We start from the raw sequence: 17329 nt of genomic DNA, 5'->3' as shown, positions 1-17329 counted from the left end.
TAGCAGAAGCTCACAAACACAGCACTGCACCAGATGGATAAGAATCTCTCTGCTGCAGTCTGGTTTTGTCTCCCAGCACATGGTGCTTTGACTGACTTCCAGATTGCAGCCGAAAAACCCATTAATTCCACACACCTAAAGCCAAGATCGTTTTTTGGATTGTGAAAAATGAACTTTTGTGAACTCTCAAGATATTAGTGCACAGAGTGCAAATTCTTTAACTCGCATAAATTACCCCCCCTGGGGGTCAACCGGATATTGAGGCAAATGTTGGACTGCTTCTGCTTACCTCAACTTTCTGTCTGCTCTGTTGGCACAAGCTCAGTGCCATTTTTAATCTGATAGGCCAGTGCAGCGAGCAATTTAAACTTTGCATTCTGTCTCCCTCTGTCCTTGTTTCCCCCCCTGTGTTGTGTGTCCTTTTGTTGTGTCTTATCTTAATCTATTTGGCTCTGTCTCTCAATCCCTGTCCTCCCCCACTTTTTTTTCTATCTCCTATTTTATGCCAGCCATCTTTCTTTTCCTACCGTTTTATCTCTCCATCTCCGCACTGAGCTCCCAATCTAAAAGTTGTTTTAGCTATCACTCTACCTCAGAGAGAAGGGGCGGGAATTAACTGGAGGCTGAATGAGTTTTGGTGCTGCTTGACTGTGATTTAAAGCTACTGTCTACTGTTAAAGCCCTTCTGTCCGTTATCTACAACCTTTTTACAATCTCAAAACAAACAAGCGTGAATATTCAGTTTAATATCCACCTCACGATATCAACAGCATCTGTTTTTTTTGTCTCTGTCATCCTGTCATTAATTGACTCATTAGGCAGAGGAAGTAACAAAAGCTACCATACTTTATCTTTGGTGTGTGTGTGTGTGTGTGTGTGTGTTTGTGTGTGTGTGCAGGTGTATATATATTGTAAACATCTCCTTGTGTGACTGTGTAAGTGTCTGATTGGTGTGTTTGCATCATCACTCCCTGCACCTTTAACATGCCTGTCTCACACCAGCCGCACTATTTCATCTTTTCCAGGCTATGAAGTTATTAAGAGAGAAAACGTGTTTCATAGAGAGACACGATTTAGAGCAGAAAATAAAATTAAACATACTGTATCTTCCCCAACCCCCCTTGGAATAAGACTTATCTTTATGGTTGGTAAATTCCTTTAATGTTGAAAAGGATACAGCAGTGTGAATAAAAGTCTGTTTGAAATGTGGAAACAAATATTAGGGATTGAATATACATATTTCTTTTCTGCTCTGTCATCTAATGCGACAAGCTTCACATTTTCAAATATATACTATGTATGAACAATCAATCCAAATATTAACAAGAACCAAAGTCGGCACAATCGTTGTCAAACATGCCAAAGCCAAATACTTGGTTTAGAAATGCTTCAAAAAGCACTGATATGATAGCGTCTACATTTGTTTCTGACTCCCTTGTGTCCATTGCAGCTTTTTGGTGTTTTTTTTTTTCGCTTCCTTCTCAGGAACTAAACCCTTGTTGATGATGTTACGGGTCAAAACCTTGCAAATCCAAGTGTCATTTATGAGCCCCTCTGCAGGAATATTTAAAGACGCTATTAAAAATCAGATATGAGCAAAAATTAAAAAATGGAACTGGCATCAAGACCTGTAGCATAAATATAGCCCAAGAGAGTTGCAATACACAGACTGCACTGTATTAACTGATGACTCATCCGTACTGTGGTGGTTGAGCTCATTAGCCTCTGTTAGATAAAGCTGCAGTGCTGGATAGAACTTTGCTGCTTTCAAACTTGAACTATATTTTCATACCCCCGAACTCCAACGTTGGCGCTTTCCTCACCGTTTCAACTGCACCAATCAGAATAAATCCAGACGCCGCAAATGTATGCTTTGTTCAAAGGGCTGGAATTATTTCATTAATAAATCATATCATTATGTATATAATCAAGGAGGAATATATTAAGCACATCCCTTAAATCATCGTTCCATCATTTACCTTGCAACCACCCTTGAGCTTCCCATCCCTCTGATTGTGAATCACTGATATGGAAAATAGGAAATCTTTTACTATGAAGCACCTCTGACCTTCACCCCCCCTCTCTTCTTCTCGTATTGCAGCGGTGCAGTGTGGGAATCCAGGAACACCTGCGCATGGCCGTATTTCCCGTGTGGATGGTACAACCTTCTCCCACTCCATGGTTTATGCTTGCATGGAAGGCTATTTCCTCTCTGGCTCACCCACACGCCAATGTCTGGCTAATGGCACATGGGCTGGCACAGCTCCAAACTGCACATGTGAGTAATATCGGCACAGAAACACAAACTCCTTATGAAAGGAGAACAAACACAATGCATTGTTTGCTGAATATCAGTAAAGTTATTCAGGTTTGTCGACTGAGAACTGATCACAACTCTACATTATACCACGGCTCTAAACAGAAATGGACAGAACACAATTTAATCAGTTGATATTTCACACAGTCATACAAGCGTCAGCAGAAACCACACAATTTATTCTTGAAATCTTCAGAAATAGAAGCAAAAAGTACGTAAAATAGGACAAAAAAATGGCTCACCTGGTGATGTCATGGCTGCACCCACTATGAATTTTGTCATCTTGTTACTGAGCCATTTAAGGCCGATTACACGAGGCCAGACGTGGCTCCAGACGGTCTCAGTAAGTGCTGTAAGTACCATAGACTCTGTCAGCCATTGTCCTTGTGCTCTGTCTGACGCTTCATCAGCAAAATAAACACACACTTTTTCCTGCTGATAAACCTCCCTGAAAAGAACTGAGCAGGACAGAACTGTACATGACTCGACTCTCTATCTCCACCAAAAGAGGATGCTCAGAATGATCAACAGCTGTGCTAAAATGGGGCAAGATTTAAAATAGCACATAAATCTCTTGGAGCCTCCTCTCTCTGCAAATGTCAAAACTGTCAGGCATTTTTTATTGTCTGGATGTCAGCAAATGAGCCATGCAGTAATTAAGAAGTATGCCAATCTATATTCAATTTGCACCAGGGTGAGTATCAAACAAAATTACACATCGCTCGTCTCTCCGAGAATCACTGTATTCTTCCTTCCACATTCGTTTTCGTGTTATTGAATCATAAGATAAATGGTTTTGGAATCATTTTCAATTTTGCAATGAAATGAGTCTCTACTGAGTTATACAGAGTGAACAAGATGAGGATTGGATATTGGATTGAATAATAACAATAAGATATGCAGAGAAAAAGCTTCCCTTGCTTTGTTGTCTGTTCACACCTAACCTTTGTTTTCATTTCATATCACGAGTATTATCACTTCGTGTTACATTTTAGTGATCTGTTCAGGGACACCAATCCTCCAAATGTCACGGTTGCTCATTAAGCCTTCATTAAGGAGGCAATCAGCTTTACGGTACATGGGTAATCGATCATGTGGGTTACCGTATCGAAGTCCTGTAATATCCCCAACGGGAATGTTGGAATGGAAGAGAGAGGGGACATTTTAATTCTAGGTGGTTGGGGAAACGGCTCAAGTAAAATGGGAGAGAGATATGCTCAGTGAGCAGCGGAATAAAGCGTTCCCTGAAATAAACAGTAAACACAGATTATTCAGAGGGACCGTTCGCCATGTAACATCCTGTGATCCAATTGATTTCTCCTCCTCTTCTCTCATTGTTCTGTTTCTTTTTACGTTCCTCTAGCGTTCCTCCGTTCCCTCTTTGTCCCCCTGTCAGTTGTGTACAGGGAGCTCCTTTCAGATTGTTGTTTTGTTGTCTACGTCTGGCACTGTTTCAACATGAACTCGGTGGTGTTGATTCTCCCAGAGGAAGTGCGTTGGGGGAATGGGAGTTGAAAGATAAGATCAAATAGAGAGTTTGGAACAGAATGCCAATGAAAAAGCTGCACAGTTTAGTTGAGATGTTGAATTCGATATTGCTCTGCTCTGTATTCTGCTGAAGGACTCGGATGGCAAGAGCTTAGTCATACACACACATGCATGCTCTGCTACATTTACACTCCCAGGTACATGTGGCTCAATTCATATTTGGAAATAAATTTCCTATTTTTCAGATATCTGCTATTTATCTAAACACACAGAATTGGAATTTCCTCGCGCTTACGTGCCATAAAATGTTAAACTCTTCTATATTGGCAGCAAATGGATGATGTACAAACAATAATTGCCACACCTGCCCAACTTGCAACAAGTGCTCTAATCTCTCTTGTACACTCCAAAATTATATTAAGTTCTTGAGAATGATTCAGAGGGCGATACCTTGCTTAATTACTTCTGTTTCATTTGCATCCATTGCAGTATTTTGTTTACCTCAGGAACTCAAAGGCCCTCAGTTGCACATGAAAGCTGTTTTAGATCCAAATTATGTAAAAACAAGTATTAACAAGGGTCCTCGTGAAATCAGTTGACAAGTGGCAATCGAAACAGAAATTGGATTGGGAATCAAGACCTGTAACATAAATGTAGCAATACATGCGGACACATGTAGACAGAGATCCAAATCTGCATGTACAAAAATGGAGAGACAAACACTCATTTTCTACCCCTTTCTTCTGCCGCTGCTGCTTGTTCAGATCCTCTTGAGATGTTTTCGCTGATACCAACTGAATTTTTTATCATCTCTCTTTTATTCATGCCAGCTGCTTCTGGCTTATGCTAGGCGACACTCACCATGCTTAATTCAAGCTAATGTGTTTGGCTGTAATTCAGTGGTCTGGAGACAAAATGAACTTAAGACCTCTCAGACAAACACTTTACTAAAACATAGCGCCGTCGCTGCTATTTCCCATTACCATCATAATTAAAGGCTGTCTGATTCCGACGAACAAACAAGCAAAGCCAAACCTCCCTCAACACTCCTTTGGCTTGATATGAAAATGGGAAATAGAGCTCGAGTGCAGTCAAATTTTATTGTAACTTTGACTCCTGCATTTTGAATAGTGACAATTGCAATGTATGAACACATCAGTCACATAAACACAACACACATCAAGAATACTGAACAGATTCAGCCATTGATTGGTGATCGATGAGCGTTGTGCTGTGTACTTGCCACATATACTCTTGGAATCTTGGTTTCATTGTCACTCTACAGTTAACATCAGAACATGTGATGATGAGTGCTGCAAGATGGCATTATGTGACTGTTTTCATAGTTAGCAGCTATGAATGATGGTCTCTCCTGTTATCCTGCCTGAAAGCGAAATTGGCATCACACAGCGATGGAGAACACGCAGGGACTGAAAACAAACAAACTGGAAATGATGTTAATTGAGGAGGCATTAGTAGTGAGAGCCGTATGCTTCAATCTGTCTTCTTGCCTTAAAGGTGAACATGTCTACAAATGAAGGCACTGCGGTTACATGAGGGATATGTTAAAGCGATACAACAGAAGCTGACATCTAACGGCCCCGGCAGGAGCAATAGTGGGCCGAGAATTGATGGAATATAGAGGGTCAGCGCTCTGCCATCTGTTTGTTTGTGCAATCGTGCCATGACGAGAAGCCAAGATGAGGCATATGAAAGGAAGGAATTTGGAATTTTGTAATCGAGGCTGCATTTTAGAGCCGAAAAGCCAAGATTCACCCGGCAGAGAATGTGTTACTACCATGTGACCAGGTTGTGTTGTCAGCCATCTTTGAAACTATGAATTGATGTTTGAATCATCTCTGATCTGCTGAATGAAACACATGGAGGCCACCGAATGTTTTGTCATTCCAAGGTTACTAGGTTGAATGTTATGAGTATTTGAATGTGAAGTACTTTTGAGTGATTGTGCATGCTAATCTAAAATGCCCTTTGGGAACGTTATAGACATTGTGTTAGTAAATAAATGCTGTATTATGAATATGTAATTTATATAAGTTTGTTACTCATGTATGTTTATCCATGATAGTGATCACCTGTGGCGATCCGGGAATTCCGGCGAACGGCCTTCGATTTGGCGATGACATCACGGTGGGACAGAATGTGACGTACATGTGCCAGCCAGGATATCTGATGATAGGAGGCGACAGCACAGTCCCAAGGACCTGTACCAACAATAGCACCTGGAGTGGCTCCATGCCGACATGTCAAGGTAAAGACCACACACTCAGACGCACACACACATATGTGTTCCAGTAGACAGCCTTGATAACCGTCACACCTCTGGGTAGCAACCTTGGCAAGCGAGAACTCTGTCACCTACAATATAAAGTACATGCGTACTGCTGAGATCTAATTAGATTAGCAGTGAAGGTGACACAGAGGCATAGTAGATACCTCTCAGTCCAATACTCTGATAATGGAAATGCTGAGAAAACATGCAGCTGGGTGTCAGTTAGACAGACACGCGAATACACACACCTACGTGCATAGATCTGTCGGATGTGTTTTCTTAAAATTATGGCCCGACATTACAAAAGCTGTTCTTTATTTAGTCGGTAGCTTTGAGAGGACATAACTCAACGTGGCTCTGCTAAAACATATTTTAAACCTTTAGAGCCCTTGATCTGTACCACGGTGATTTCACCCACAGCTTCATAAAGAGGCGCACCCGTTGTGGCACAAAGCCAGGGCCAAAAGATCCTCTGACACAGTATGATGGATGGCTAACAAGTTCTCTTCATTACGAGGAGGATCGGGCTAATTGTACTTAAACACTTAATCAGTGTGGCCTCTCTCTAAAAGTTTACATGCGCTCCATGGGTTTGATTAGCATGCTCAAAAAACCACAGAAAGTATGCAAGGTTGTGCTCTCCTCAGCACTACATCACACTGATTTAGGAGGTTTGAGCGGAGACACAGATGAGCGTGTCTAGCATCGACAAAAGAGAGCGTTTCAGGGGAGATTAACCTGTCCAGACAGCAGTACAACAATAAACGGAGGAGCCCACAATGAAAATGGCGGCATGTTGCTGTCTGACTGACACAAAAGGGACCTGGGTTCCTGTTTACCAATTGAGAAATGGAAACTGATGAAAAGAAAAGGGAATGGAATTTACTGAGATGTTGACATATAGACCGACTCAAACAAGGACAAGAAATATTTGACGACTTACACAAAGGCAGGGAGTTGTGGAGAATCAAGCAGAGAATGACTTGGAGAATATAAAGTAATGATGCAACTATTGATTTTTCTTTTTTGCAATGATATGACTGAATAGACGACTCGCACCGGCCGATACATGGGGATTCAGGCTTCTTTGTGCTCTGAGCCCGAGACCAACCTTGTCTCGTGTGTGTTTTTTATTTTATTTTATTTGTGGTAGCGCTCTCAAGGCCTGGCTGGTCCATATGTTCCATGTCTGTGGCTGTGGCAGAGTTCATCCTCTGTTTCCATCTTCTTTATCATCTTTTTTTATCGCTAAATAATATCTAGCCTCTGCCAACTCTTCTTTCCAATCAATCTGATCCTATTTCGCCAGCACTTCAACTAGCGCCCCCACAGGCATTAAATGAGCTCACTCCGATTTTACAGTATTTAATGATTTTGGGAGAAATTACAGCTGAATGAGGTCACTGACATTTAGTTTTCTTTAGTAGGAGCAATATTCTCATACTGGGATGGTAAAGCTATGAACGCACCCTTTCCAAAACCTGTGCACTGTTTATGTATAAGGGTAGTAATGGCATGGTAATATCAATTCCCTTTGGGGAACTATAACTTTCTTTTATCTGCAACATTTTCTGGGAAACATTGTGCAGGAAAAATGAAAAATACAGCCATTGAAGTTTGAATTGTCATAAGAAAATGCTTTTTGAGGCAATGGTGACCTAGTTTGGAGTATCATTGTAAGGATTATACTGTAGAAAGGGTGCGCCATTATGTCCTCTCGTGTCTTTTGAAGTATACTCAGGACTTAAGTCTACACTTGCTGTTGTGGGGCCAGAACCCATGTGCCACAGCCCTGTTATTCCTCAGCTTCATGGGGGAATTGTGGTTTTTAAGCCACACGCCACTTGTCCTCGCTCGTTCCCCATGCGACCTTGCCTAGAAGTTTACAACATCCGAACTGACACTGATTTGTAATATTTCATGACCGCCTTTCATTATTAATGGGCTCTGTTCCTTTGTGTGTCCACGCTGTTGGACGAGTTGACAGTGGCACAACTGTCACCAGTAGCTGTTTAAGTAGAGAGAGAGAGAGAGAGAGACAGAGAGAGAAGCAGAGAATGGGTGTGTATGTGTGTCCATGCGTGTATAAAAGTGTTTGAAGGCCCTCTCCTCCGAGCCCTAATCCTTGACAGCTACTGCAACAGCTCAGGCACTTAGCCCCAATGGTGCTGTACTTGTTGGGGGCGGTGGAGGGGAGCAAAACTCTTGGGCTTAGTGTTTCTCATCACACAAACACACCACCCACACACACACATACCTATACCCATACATGCATACAGTCTTAAAGGGGCATTCAATTCCACATGTGTCTCTCACACACACAGGTGCACACACACAGCTCATACACCTTCTCCTGGGCTGCCATCGGCACTGCTCCCGGCGCAGCGCTGTGAGCTCTCTGACCTGTATGCATTAGTCATGGAGCCAGAGGTTCCTCCGCGCTGCCGCTGCTCTCTACTGCTGTCACTTTTCCAGCAACACATAATCTCTCATTGGGTTAAATGAATAAAAGAGAAAGAAGGAGGCACATTTTTATTAATATCAATATTTATATGTTTGACCGTCGCTCAGTGTGTGTGTATAGAGCGTTGATGAGGAGTACAGATGTTTTATGCTCCTCCCTTATTTCTCTTCCCATCGCTCTCTCGGTCTGTCTTTGAGGATATCTAGGACGAGTGATGAAACAGCTTGCCGGTAATCACAGTTTCTTTTTCTTTCTTTTTTTTTTATCTTCTCTGTCTCTCTGACAGCCTACGCACCAAGAGGTCTTAGAAAAGGACTGAGAAAAGCTTTATCTTTTCCTATCCAAGACTGCAAAGGATGCATTTTCTGATAAAAATCGCCTTCCCTTTTCTCTTGTGTGATTGGGTTTAAGGTGAAGGAGGAGGTTGGGGGTGTAAATTGTATGAAGCTGACATGATGTGAGGACTTCTGTCATCTTGTCACATGTTTGGATGATGATGATGATGATGATGTCGTCATCGTCTTCCTGCAGCGATCTTAGCCAGTATTCCACAGGAGGATGGCAAGAGACAGAGAGAGGGAGACACACAGAGAGAGGGCGAGAGAGGGAGAGAGAATTTGAATCTAAAAAAGCACAAATGGGTGTTGTGTGTGCTGACTGTCTGCATAATTTTGCACTTAATGTGTGTGCAGCAGTGCTCGCCACACTGTTTGTGTGTGGCATGCAATCACACGCACTCTGGCTATGACACATCCTAAGCCTCACCCAGCAAGGATTCAGTATGAATCCCAGGTTTGGCGTGTTCAGCTAAGAGGCACTAATGCTGCTTAGGACTACTTAGGAAAATGGGGACACACTCCGCTTCCCATTCAGTTCTGCCTGCCACCGTGACATTTTTCTGAAGGAATTTCTGATGCTGCGCTTATATGATTAACGCTATAGGCCCCCTCGTCTAATCAGCACGTGCACTCGCACACTTTCTCACTGTCACTCCCTTTCTCTTCCTGTCTCCTTCTCCTAAACATACGCAGACACACACACACACACACAAACACACACACACACACACACACACACACACAAGCACACACACAAGCCAAGATTCTCTATTATAGCTGCCAGCTATGCATTTTAGTAAAGTAATTCCGAATGAAGTGGTGCCTTTTATTCTTGGCCTCCAGAGCAAAAACATGGAAATCCTGAATTGAATACTCGTTGCTAATTCGTTAACATCAAGGCAAAACCATTTCCAGTAAACTTGTTTCACCTCGTAACAAAATTGCAATAGACCAAACAAAAGTAACAGTAGAACAAGGAAGTTTCACCATCAAAATGGTTTACTTCTGTTCAAAATTCATCATGCCCCAAATCTTTGTCCAAATATAGCGTCTTTCTATCGTAAGTGCACTGCTGCACCATATGGAAATGTTGTTGGATCCACTGCCAACCAAGAACAAAGAACAGATCCACCGTGGAGAGAATGTGAATACCCCCGCAGTGTTATGCTCCATATTTACTGTAATCCTTTGTGTGGAAAAATCTCAGGAAAAGAAAATATTGCAAGACAAGATACTTGGCCGCCATGCGCTTAACTTATATTTACACTGTCGTATAATTGTTGCCCACTCATTTTCAAATGTTGCACTGACATAGCATGAATAAAATAAGCTTTCAAACAAGTGCTTGCTGGCTTATGCTGTCAGGCATGAAATTCTAATGCTCTGCATACCAAAAAGGGTGCTTCATTGCCCTTTGACCTTGGCCCAGAGGTCATATGAATATAATGTATATATGAGCACTTTCCAGAGATTTCCGCTGTCTTAATCTTTCTGTAGATTTCAGCCTGCTACTCTGTGCTGTTCATGTTAAAAGATCCCCAGCTGTCGTGTCCACATCTCGTTACTTGCCAAGCTTCCCACCTAAGCTCGTGTAAAAAAAAAAAAAAAAAAGCCAATTGCCAGCAAGAGGGAGCAGGGAAGCAAAACTGGTCTGGCATCAGACACGCACCGTTCATCGCCTCATGTGAAGCCTTCAGTCCTGGCCAGCATGGACTGGTTCACAATACCGTCATAGCCAGCTCATAGAGTTTAATTTCATCCAGGTAACCCTTGTGGGGATCGCTGGCACAGACAATCCCTACATGCTAGAGAAAACAGAAGATAATTATTCACCTCAATTCCCCAAATTTACCCTTTAGCACTTCACAGTCCTTCTCATGCTTTGCCCATTACCACTTTCATTTTTTCCTTTTCCCCTTCCTGGCAGCAGAGTTAAAGGCATCGCCCGACCCCCCGCAGAGGGAACACCAACTGCACAGACGCCAGTAATGGATAATTTTTTTAAAAAGGACAGGAAATTTCAAATCTCTCTGTATGCAGAGTATGTAGTGAATGCACAGTAGGTACAAATTTACATATTTGGTAGATGTTGCTGACTGGCTAAAACCTGAGCCTTAAATATATCAGTGGTGTTAACTGTGACTCGAGAAAGACACGCTTTTCTAAATGAAACATCTGATCTCACCACAAAGTTGGAAAGCTTAACAATGGCTTCATTTTGCAGATATGTTGTGTTTTTTAAGCTTTTTTTCATGTGCGAGTGCATCTAAAAGGAAAAGGGAATTGGGGAATTGGGTTGTAGAGGAAGGATCCCAATGGTTTTAAACAACCACTATAATTTATTCACACTCCCCAAATAATCATATCCCATCTGCAATCCCATGGGTTCAACTCCAAGTGTGTCGAACCAAAGTTTTATTATACATTCATTTATTAGGTTTGTTCAGCACAAAGTTTGTGGCTCACTCAGGCGCAACATGTCCCCTCATCTCTAGAATTATTCAGCAAATATTCCAAATAGATCCAGAGAAATTCATTTCAGTAGTCAAAACGGAGAGGATTCCCCTAAACTACAGGTCTTGTTTCCAAGCAATCCTTAGCCACTTTATGTATAATAGCAAATTTGTATTGTTTGTTATTATTTGCAAAGTAGAACTAGCATCATTTGATGAGTGTTGTGTCATAATAAATGTGACAGGACAATTCACATTCTGCCCACTCACTAAAAAGAAGCTTGTATACGCATTGGTCTGGTTTGATTTAATTTCTTTTAAATGCTGTGTGGCAAATATAAACCTTAGTGGTAAGAGGCGGAGTTAATCACATTTTAAAGTTACCATATTTGAGAAAAGAAACTGTGCTTTGGAATTTGACATGCTTTATTATCCGACTACTGCCGCTGACATAAATGATAACACAATAAAAGTGACAATTTAATTGCCTCAAAAGGAGATTTATTTCAATGTTAAACTCAATAATGAAACTACTACTTCATTACTTGCTGCTTTAGCCTTACCATCACTATTCACTCCATCTTCCATTTTTCTGACTCTTAACATTGTTTCCAGGCGCCGTCATCATCATCATCATCATCCTCATCATCATTATCCTTGGTGAATACTGGATTTGAATATGATTCTTCTCCAGGTGCTCATTATGAGTTTAGATCTACAGCACTTATTGCGGTGTGAGCAGGTGTAAGTGATGAAAGTAGTTGAAGCTGTTCACACACAAACAGTCGTCCATGTCACTTTGTCCTGTGCCACCACCACATCCATTTATGCTGATGCAGCACTTTCTCAGTTGATGCTGGTGTTGTCTTTGAAGTGCATCTCAGTCGTATAAGAGCATGCTGTGCATTCTTGAGTTGCCAAATTACGAATTGATTTTAAGGAGGGAGGAGTCAGGCACTTTGTGTCGGATCAATCACAATGGATGTTAGGTGTTGATTGAAGCTATGGAGTGCTGGCATCCTGGCTTCCTTCAGGATGCTCGAGTCGCTGCTTGAGTCCTCTCAAAGTTTTTCGGAGGCATCTTTGATGGTACATTTCAAGGGGAACCATAGCTGTGTAGACCCTAAGCTTGGTGTTTGTGATGATGTGACTGGGTCCTAAGCTGCCCTTGAACAGCGTGTTCTGTGGTGTATTTCAGAGTTTTGCTTGCAACACAACGCAGAGAGAAAGCTGTAAAGATGGGAGACTTCTATCAGGGATCATTTGTACCTTGATGATTATTTTTGGGTTTGGTGACCAGCGCACTGCCAGCATAGCTCCACCAAGGTTCAACCTGCACTCTAATCATCCATAATAATGGATAATTGATGATGACGGAATAATAGATTACTTACATTAATAAGTGTCAGGGACTTTATATTCATCACATTAAAATGTTATTTTCATTCTCCATCATGGAGAAAGGTGTTGGTGGTTTAGTCTCTCCAGAATAAATTACTCCGACTCTCTGTTTACCTGCCTGAGGATAAAGCCTGTTGTGTCGCTTCTAATTAAAACAAAAAAGAAACTTCACTTAAATCTCTTTTTAGCTTTTTAGTTTCGGCTTCCAATGAATTTTACAATGGAGTGCATGATTTTACTGACAAAATACTTCATTTACCGGCTCTAGCAGACATCTTTGAAGCTTTGAGCCCCTACATGTCTATGCTCAATCATAGAACCTGTTACAAAGCAGCACTTAATGTCATTTGCTGTCAGAGCTCCCAAATTAAAACAATATTGTTCCTCAGCTACTTCAATTAAAATAATTCTCTACATAAAGGCTGTACTATGATGCACACACGTACTGTTCTACACTTCTATTGCTGATTACACTTTTTTCAGGACTGTGTGGGTGTTGTAGTTCAGGTAATATTTGATTAGGAGACAGATGAAAGGAGGGACAGGCACAGAAAAAAGAACAAAAATTGGTTTTCAGTAATCTGATATCTAATTTGAATAAATTAATTATACTGTAGGAGATTGCTGCCTGATCATAATAAAAAATGAGCTGACATAGCTGACTGTATAAGTTAAGGCTGTTGTTTGGGAGCTTCTTGAATTCATTAGAGATGTTGGTGCTGTCTGTTATCGACTTTGATTTGTATTAATTAACAATCTGTCTGCCGACACAAACATGTTGCTGTTTGGGGTAATTCATGCAATGTTGTCTGTCTTTGATTTTGATCTTCATCTTTGTCTTTTATTTACTCATGACCGGACTCATGACTGTCAGGCCTGTTTCTGTCTTTACTCTCCCTTACAGTGGTGACATGCTCTGCACCCCCACACGTCCCCAACGCTCTCCAGGAGGGTTCACTACTGGAGTGGGGCACCAGCGTGAGCTACAGCTGTCTAGCCGGATATGAACTTTCCTTCCCCGCCGTGCTCACCTGCACTGGGAACCGGACGTGGAGCGGGGATCTGCCGCAGTGCTTACGTAAGTCATCATTTCATACCGTAATGTAAACGGTCTTAATTATGATTATAGGAGCTACATGGCGACGTCGACCTCCCGCCAGAGGCCAATCGAGCTGTGACAGTGCCAGGGTTTCCCCCCGACTGAACTCTGATTATTTAATTGCAAATATGATTCTAACTCACAATTAGAAGTCGACAGGCTGTCATTTTGCCTCTTATTCATAAATTGATCATGCTATATAATTTGCAAGTTCACACTAAAGGTTTTTCCAGCATCATGCATTTGACTTAATGATCTCTGCAAGCAAAGCCACAGCATTATGCACATTTTTCTTGGAGGTAGTTGTGAAATAAAGGATCTAGCTCTAGACTTGACCACACGTTAATAATCTAGGTTCTAAAAAATTAAAAGTCATGAAATTTGAGTAGTAAATACAACAAGGGAGCGATCCATTGATGTATTGATTACCCTTTTTTTGATTGATTACCTGTAAATGTTGTTCGACATACTAATAAACGTCTTCCTCTTCTGATGTTGTTGCTCAGCCCAGTAGAGCTGGGGCGAATGATCTCACATGGCTCCTTTTGGTTTGATTCACTCTGAGTTTTTTCTCTGAAATGGAAATGAAACAAGATATAAACGAAGAAACTGAAAGAACGTAGGCCCTGAATCAGAGCAAAACAGACTGCAGGAGTGAAATCACCTTCAGTCTTTTGAAATCACTTTCCGTACCCAGGAAAAGGCATTTTCTCTTAACAAATGAAATCAAACAGGCTTGAGAAGGGAGTCATAAGCTATTTGTTCATAAAATGCAGACAACCGCATGTTTCAGCAAGAGAATTGAACCTCCACTTTACATTTAGATTGAATGAAAAGTGCAATGACCCTTTGCCCTACAATCAATGGTACAATGATGATGAAGAAGAAGATGATCTGGGCAGGGCCACAAGGGGGAAGACTGAGGCTCTTTACTACACTAAGACCTTCTCGGAATCATCTTAGCATAGCATAATAACCCAGGGGATGCATGGCTGCTCAAGAGCATCGCTGTCATCACGACTATTGTTGCATTACATTGCTGGGACAGAAATGAAATATCCAGGGTAAAGTGCTATTCATCGGTTTCTCCTTGAATGTTGCTCATGGTGAAATTGGGTAAAAAATAAATATTCCCACTGAGAGAGATGTTTTCACCGCTATTCTAAAAGCATTTTCCCTCAAATCTTAAACGCTGTATGTTAGATCACTCTAATTTATTATCACAGGTTTTACAAACCCAGAGATGATTGGATCCACATGAAAACATTTAGTTCTCCATTCTTGTATCTGGCAATTGCTGCTGACAAATAAGCAGCATGCCGCTAGAAGCCTTGTCCCATTTATTTATTATCGCCGCACTGCGCTAATTTCTTTTAACTCGTATCCTTCAATGAGCAGCATTCGCCTGGTATTGTGCTTACCTGTAAAATGATGCATTTGTCTTTCAGGCTATAGCCGCTTGCGCACATTAACACTGCTGAATGACCCGACTGCCTGTTCTTAAAGAAGTGTACTTTCATCTTTGTTTGTGTTCCGGTTTGGGTTTATGTGACGGGTCATTTTAGTTTCCAGTGATGTCATCCACTCATAAAACGTTTCCACGCGGTAAACGTAGCATGTCTGCACGCTGTCTACTACAATTAGGGTGAGCAATGTCATCTGTCACCACACTACAATCACTTTTCCACATCGCCACCCCCAACGGGCAACAAACTGCAGCTATACGAGCAGATAATGTTAATGTTCCATGACATAACATTGGTGTTTGGTGTGTCTATGCAGAGAATTTGTTTTGATGAAGTAATTACAGTTAATAGCTCCATTACTTGGAAGCTGGGTTCCAATTCTATTGATACAAAGTGCACTATTGGCACAGATTAACAGCCATGCACTGTATATCATTATCACTGCGGATGATCAATACCTACGCTTTGTCAAAGAACCCGGCTCCCCTTAACATGTTGTTATAGCTGGCCTCCTGTTACACTTCCCTAAGTGAGGACACGTCGGTAATAAATCACTTAGCTTTACTAAGGCAACTAAGTGGGAGTCTGGGAATGGGAACAATGGGGAGGAAAGTGATGATCATATTTGGTGTAGAAAAGCCTATTATGTATGCATTAAAGTGTCAGCAAAGTCCCATCTACAGCAGACTCAGGTGTGTCCCTATAATGTGCAAAGCCATTATTAAGAGGTAAACCCTAAGCTAGCTCCGCTGCACACAATAGATACAGCTCTGACTATAACATGCTCAGCATTATTTTATAAACACATACATTTATCATGGAGTTGCAAATGCATCCAGGTCAATAAAGTGTTTCTGTCAGTGCACGGGAGGGAAGTATGAAGATGTACTGCAGTATCTGTACGTGTCGATACGTTACATTAGGAGATCTGTCAACTAAATTACAACCACAGCAATGCAACCAAGTATTCAGATCACATTTCACTCCACGCAAATTCAATTCAATTTCAACACAGTTAAACACAGAATAAGTGTGAAGCCATGGATGTCATAAAACACAATGGCTGATTTAACGTGTCAGTAAGAGTAGATAGCATCACACATTTACGCTGCCTCATTCATAAACATGGCTCCTCTGTTGTGTGCAGTGAAAGCGGCGCTACTATGATATTCCTAAAACTGTCTTATGCAAAACCAACACCTGTTTGTAAATGTTTCCACGTCAGTTGTCAATACGCCCATCAAGCGTTCATCTGTTTTCACACACGTTGTTGTGGCACCGTGCTCTTCCTCAGCGTCTCACACATCCTCCCCCTCCTCTCTGCTGGGACTCCAAGTGGTGTGTGGATGCCTTCACATTCACAGACCACTTTTATTTCTCATCTGGCATTCTAGTTACCTTTGATACCACATTGCAGCATTTTTTACCAAACACTTAAGAATTACCTAACTTATCAGTCCCTCCTCTTCTCGCCCCTAAAATCACATTTCTTTTGAGTTGACATGCACACGTGGCCACAGTGGAAGCAGTAAGAAGCTTGGATCTTAATTAAAGTAGTAGTAGTAGCACTGATGTAGTGTAGTGTGTAGTTAGAAAGCACAAGTCCATACTCTTTTCTTCTTGTTCACACACAGCTCAGCAATATTGATAGAAATGTCATGCAAGTGTATCTGTGAAACTTTTCTTATTAGTGTGTGAATTGCATACTTAGGAATCTCATCACCACTTATAAGCTCCACAGTAGATTTGGGGATTTTGCTGGTGTTTGATATCGATCAGAATATTTTCTGTCTCGGTTTCTCCACAACAATGAACAAAACAAATCTCTACTCTCTAGGTCTAAAAATAATGTTGACAGAGGTTAATCCCTTAATCACAGATGAAATCTCTACTTTTGTAACTAAATACATCTAACATCCATTTTCATCTTTCATTTAACTACCCATGGAAAGCGGAGCACAAGCTGGTCTTCACAGGCATCAAATTTTTGCTGCCTGTGAAGACTAGTTCAAG

At 41.4% G+C, this 17329-nt stretch overlaps 1 protein-coding gene across 1 annotated transcript in view; it reads left to right on the top strand.

Moving 5' to 3' along the window:
• Positions 1–17329, top strand: part of LOC143000923 (CUB and sushi domain-containing protein 3-like) — a 194137-nt gene that overhangs the window by 160928 nt on the left and 15880 nt on the right. The window contains exons 58-60 of the mRNA XM_076150408.1: positions 2102–2278; positions 5892–6074; positions 13656–13829. Of these exons, the coding sequence (XP_076006523.1) occupies positions 2102–2278; positions 5892–6074; positions 13656–13829 (534 nt within the window). The remainder of the gene's footprint in view (positions 1–2101; positions 2279–5891; positions 6075–13655; positions 13830–17329) is intronic.

This window comes from Genypterus blacodes, unplaced genomic scaffold, assembly GCF_046128005.1.
Source record: "Genypterus blacodes isolate CSIRO-AG114 ecotype Tasmania unplaced genomic scaffold, CSIRO-AGI_Gbla_v1 ptg000052l_1, whole genome shotgun sequence".
NCBI classification, from domain to species: domain Eukaryota; kingdom Metazoa; phylum Chordata; class Actinopteri; order Ophidiiformes; family Ophidiidae; genus Genypterus; species Genypterus blacodes.
Note: the sequence above shows the minus strand (reverse complement) of the source record. Positions and strands in the feature narration are given on the sequence as shown.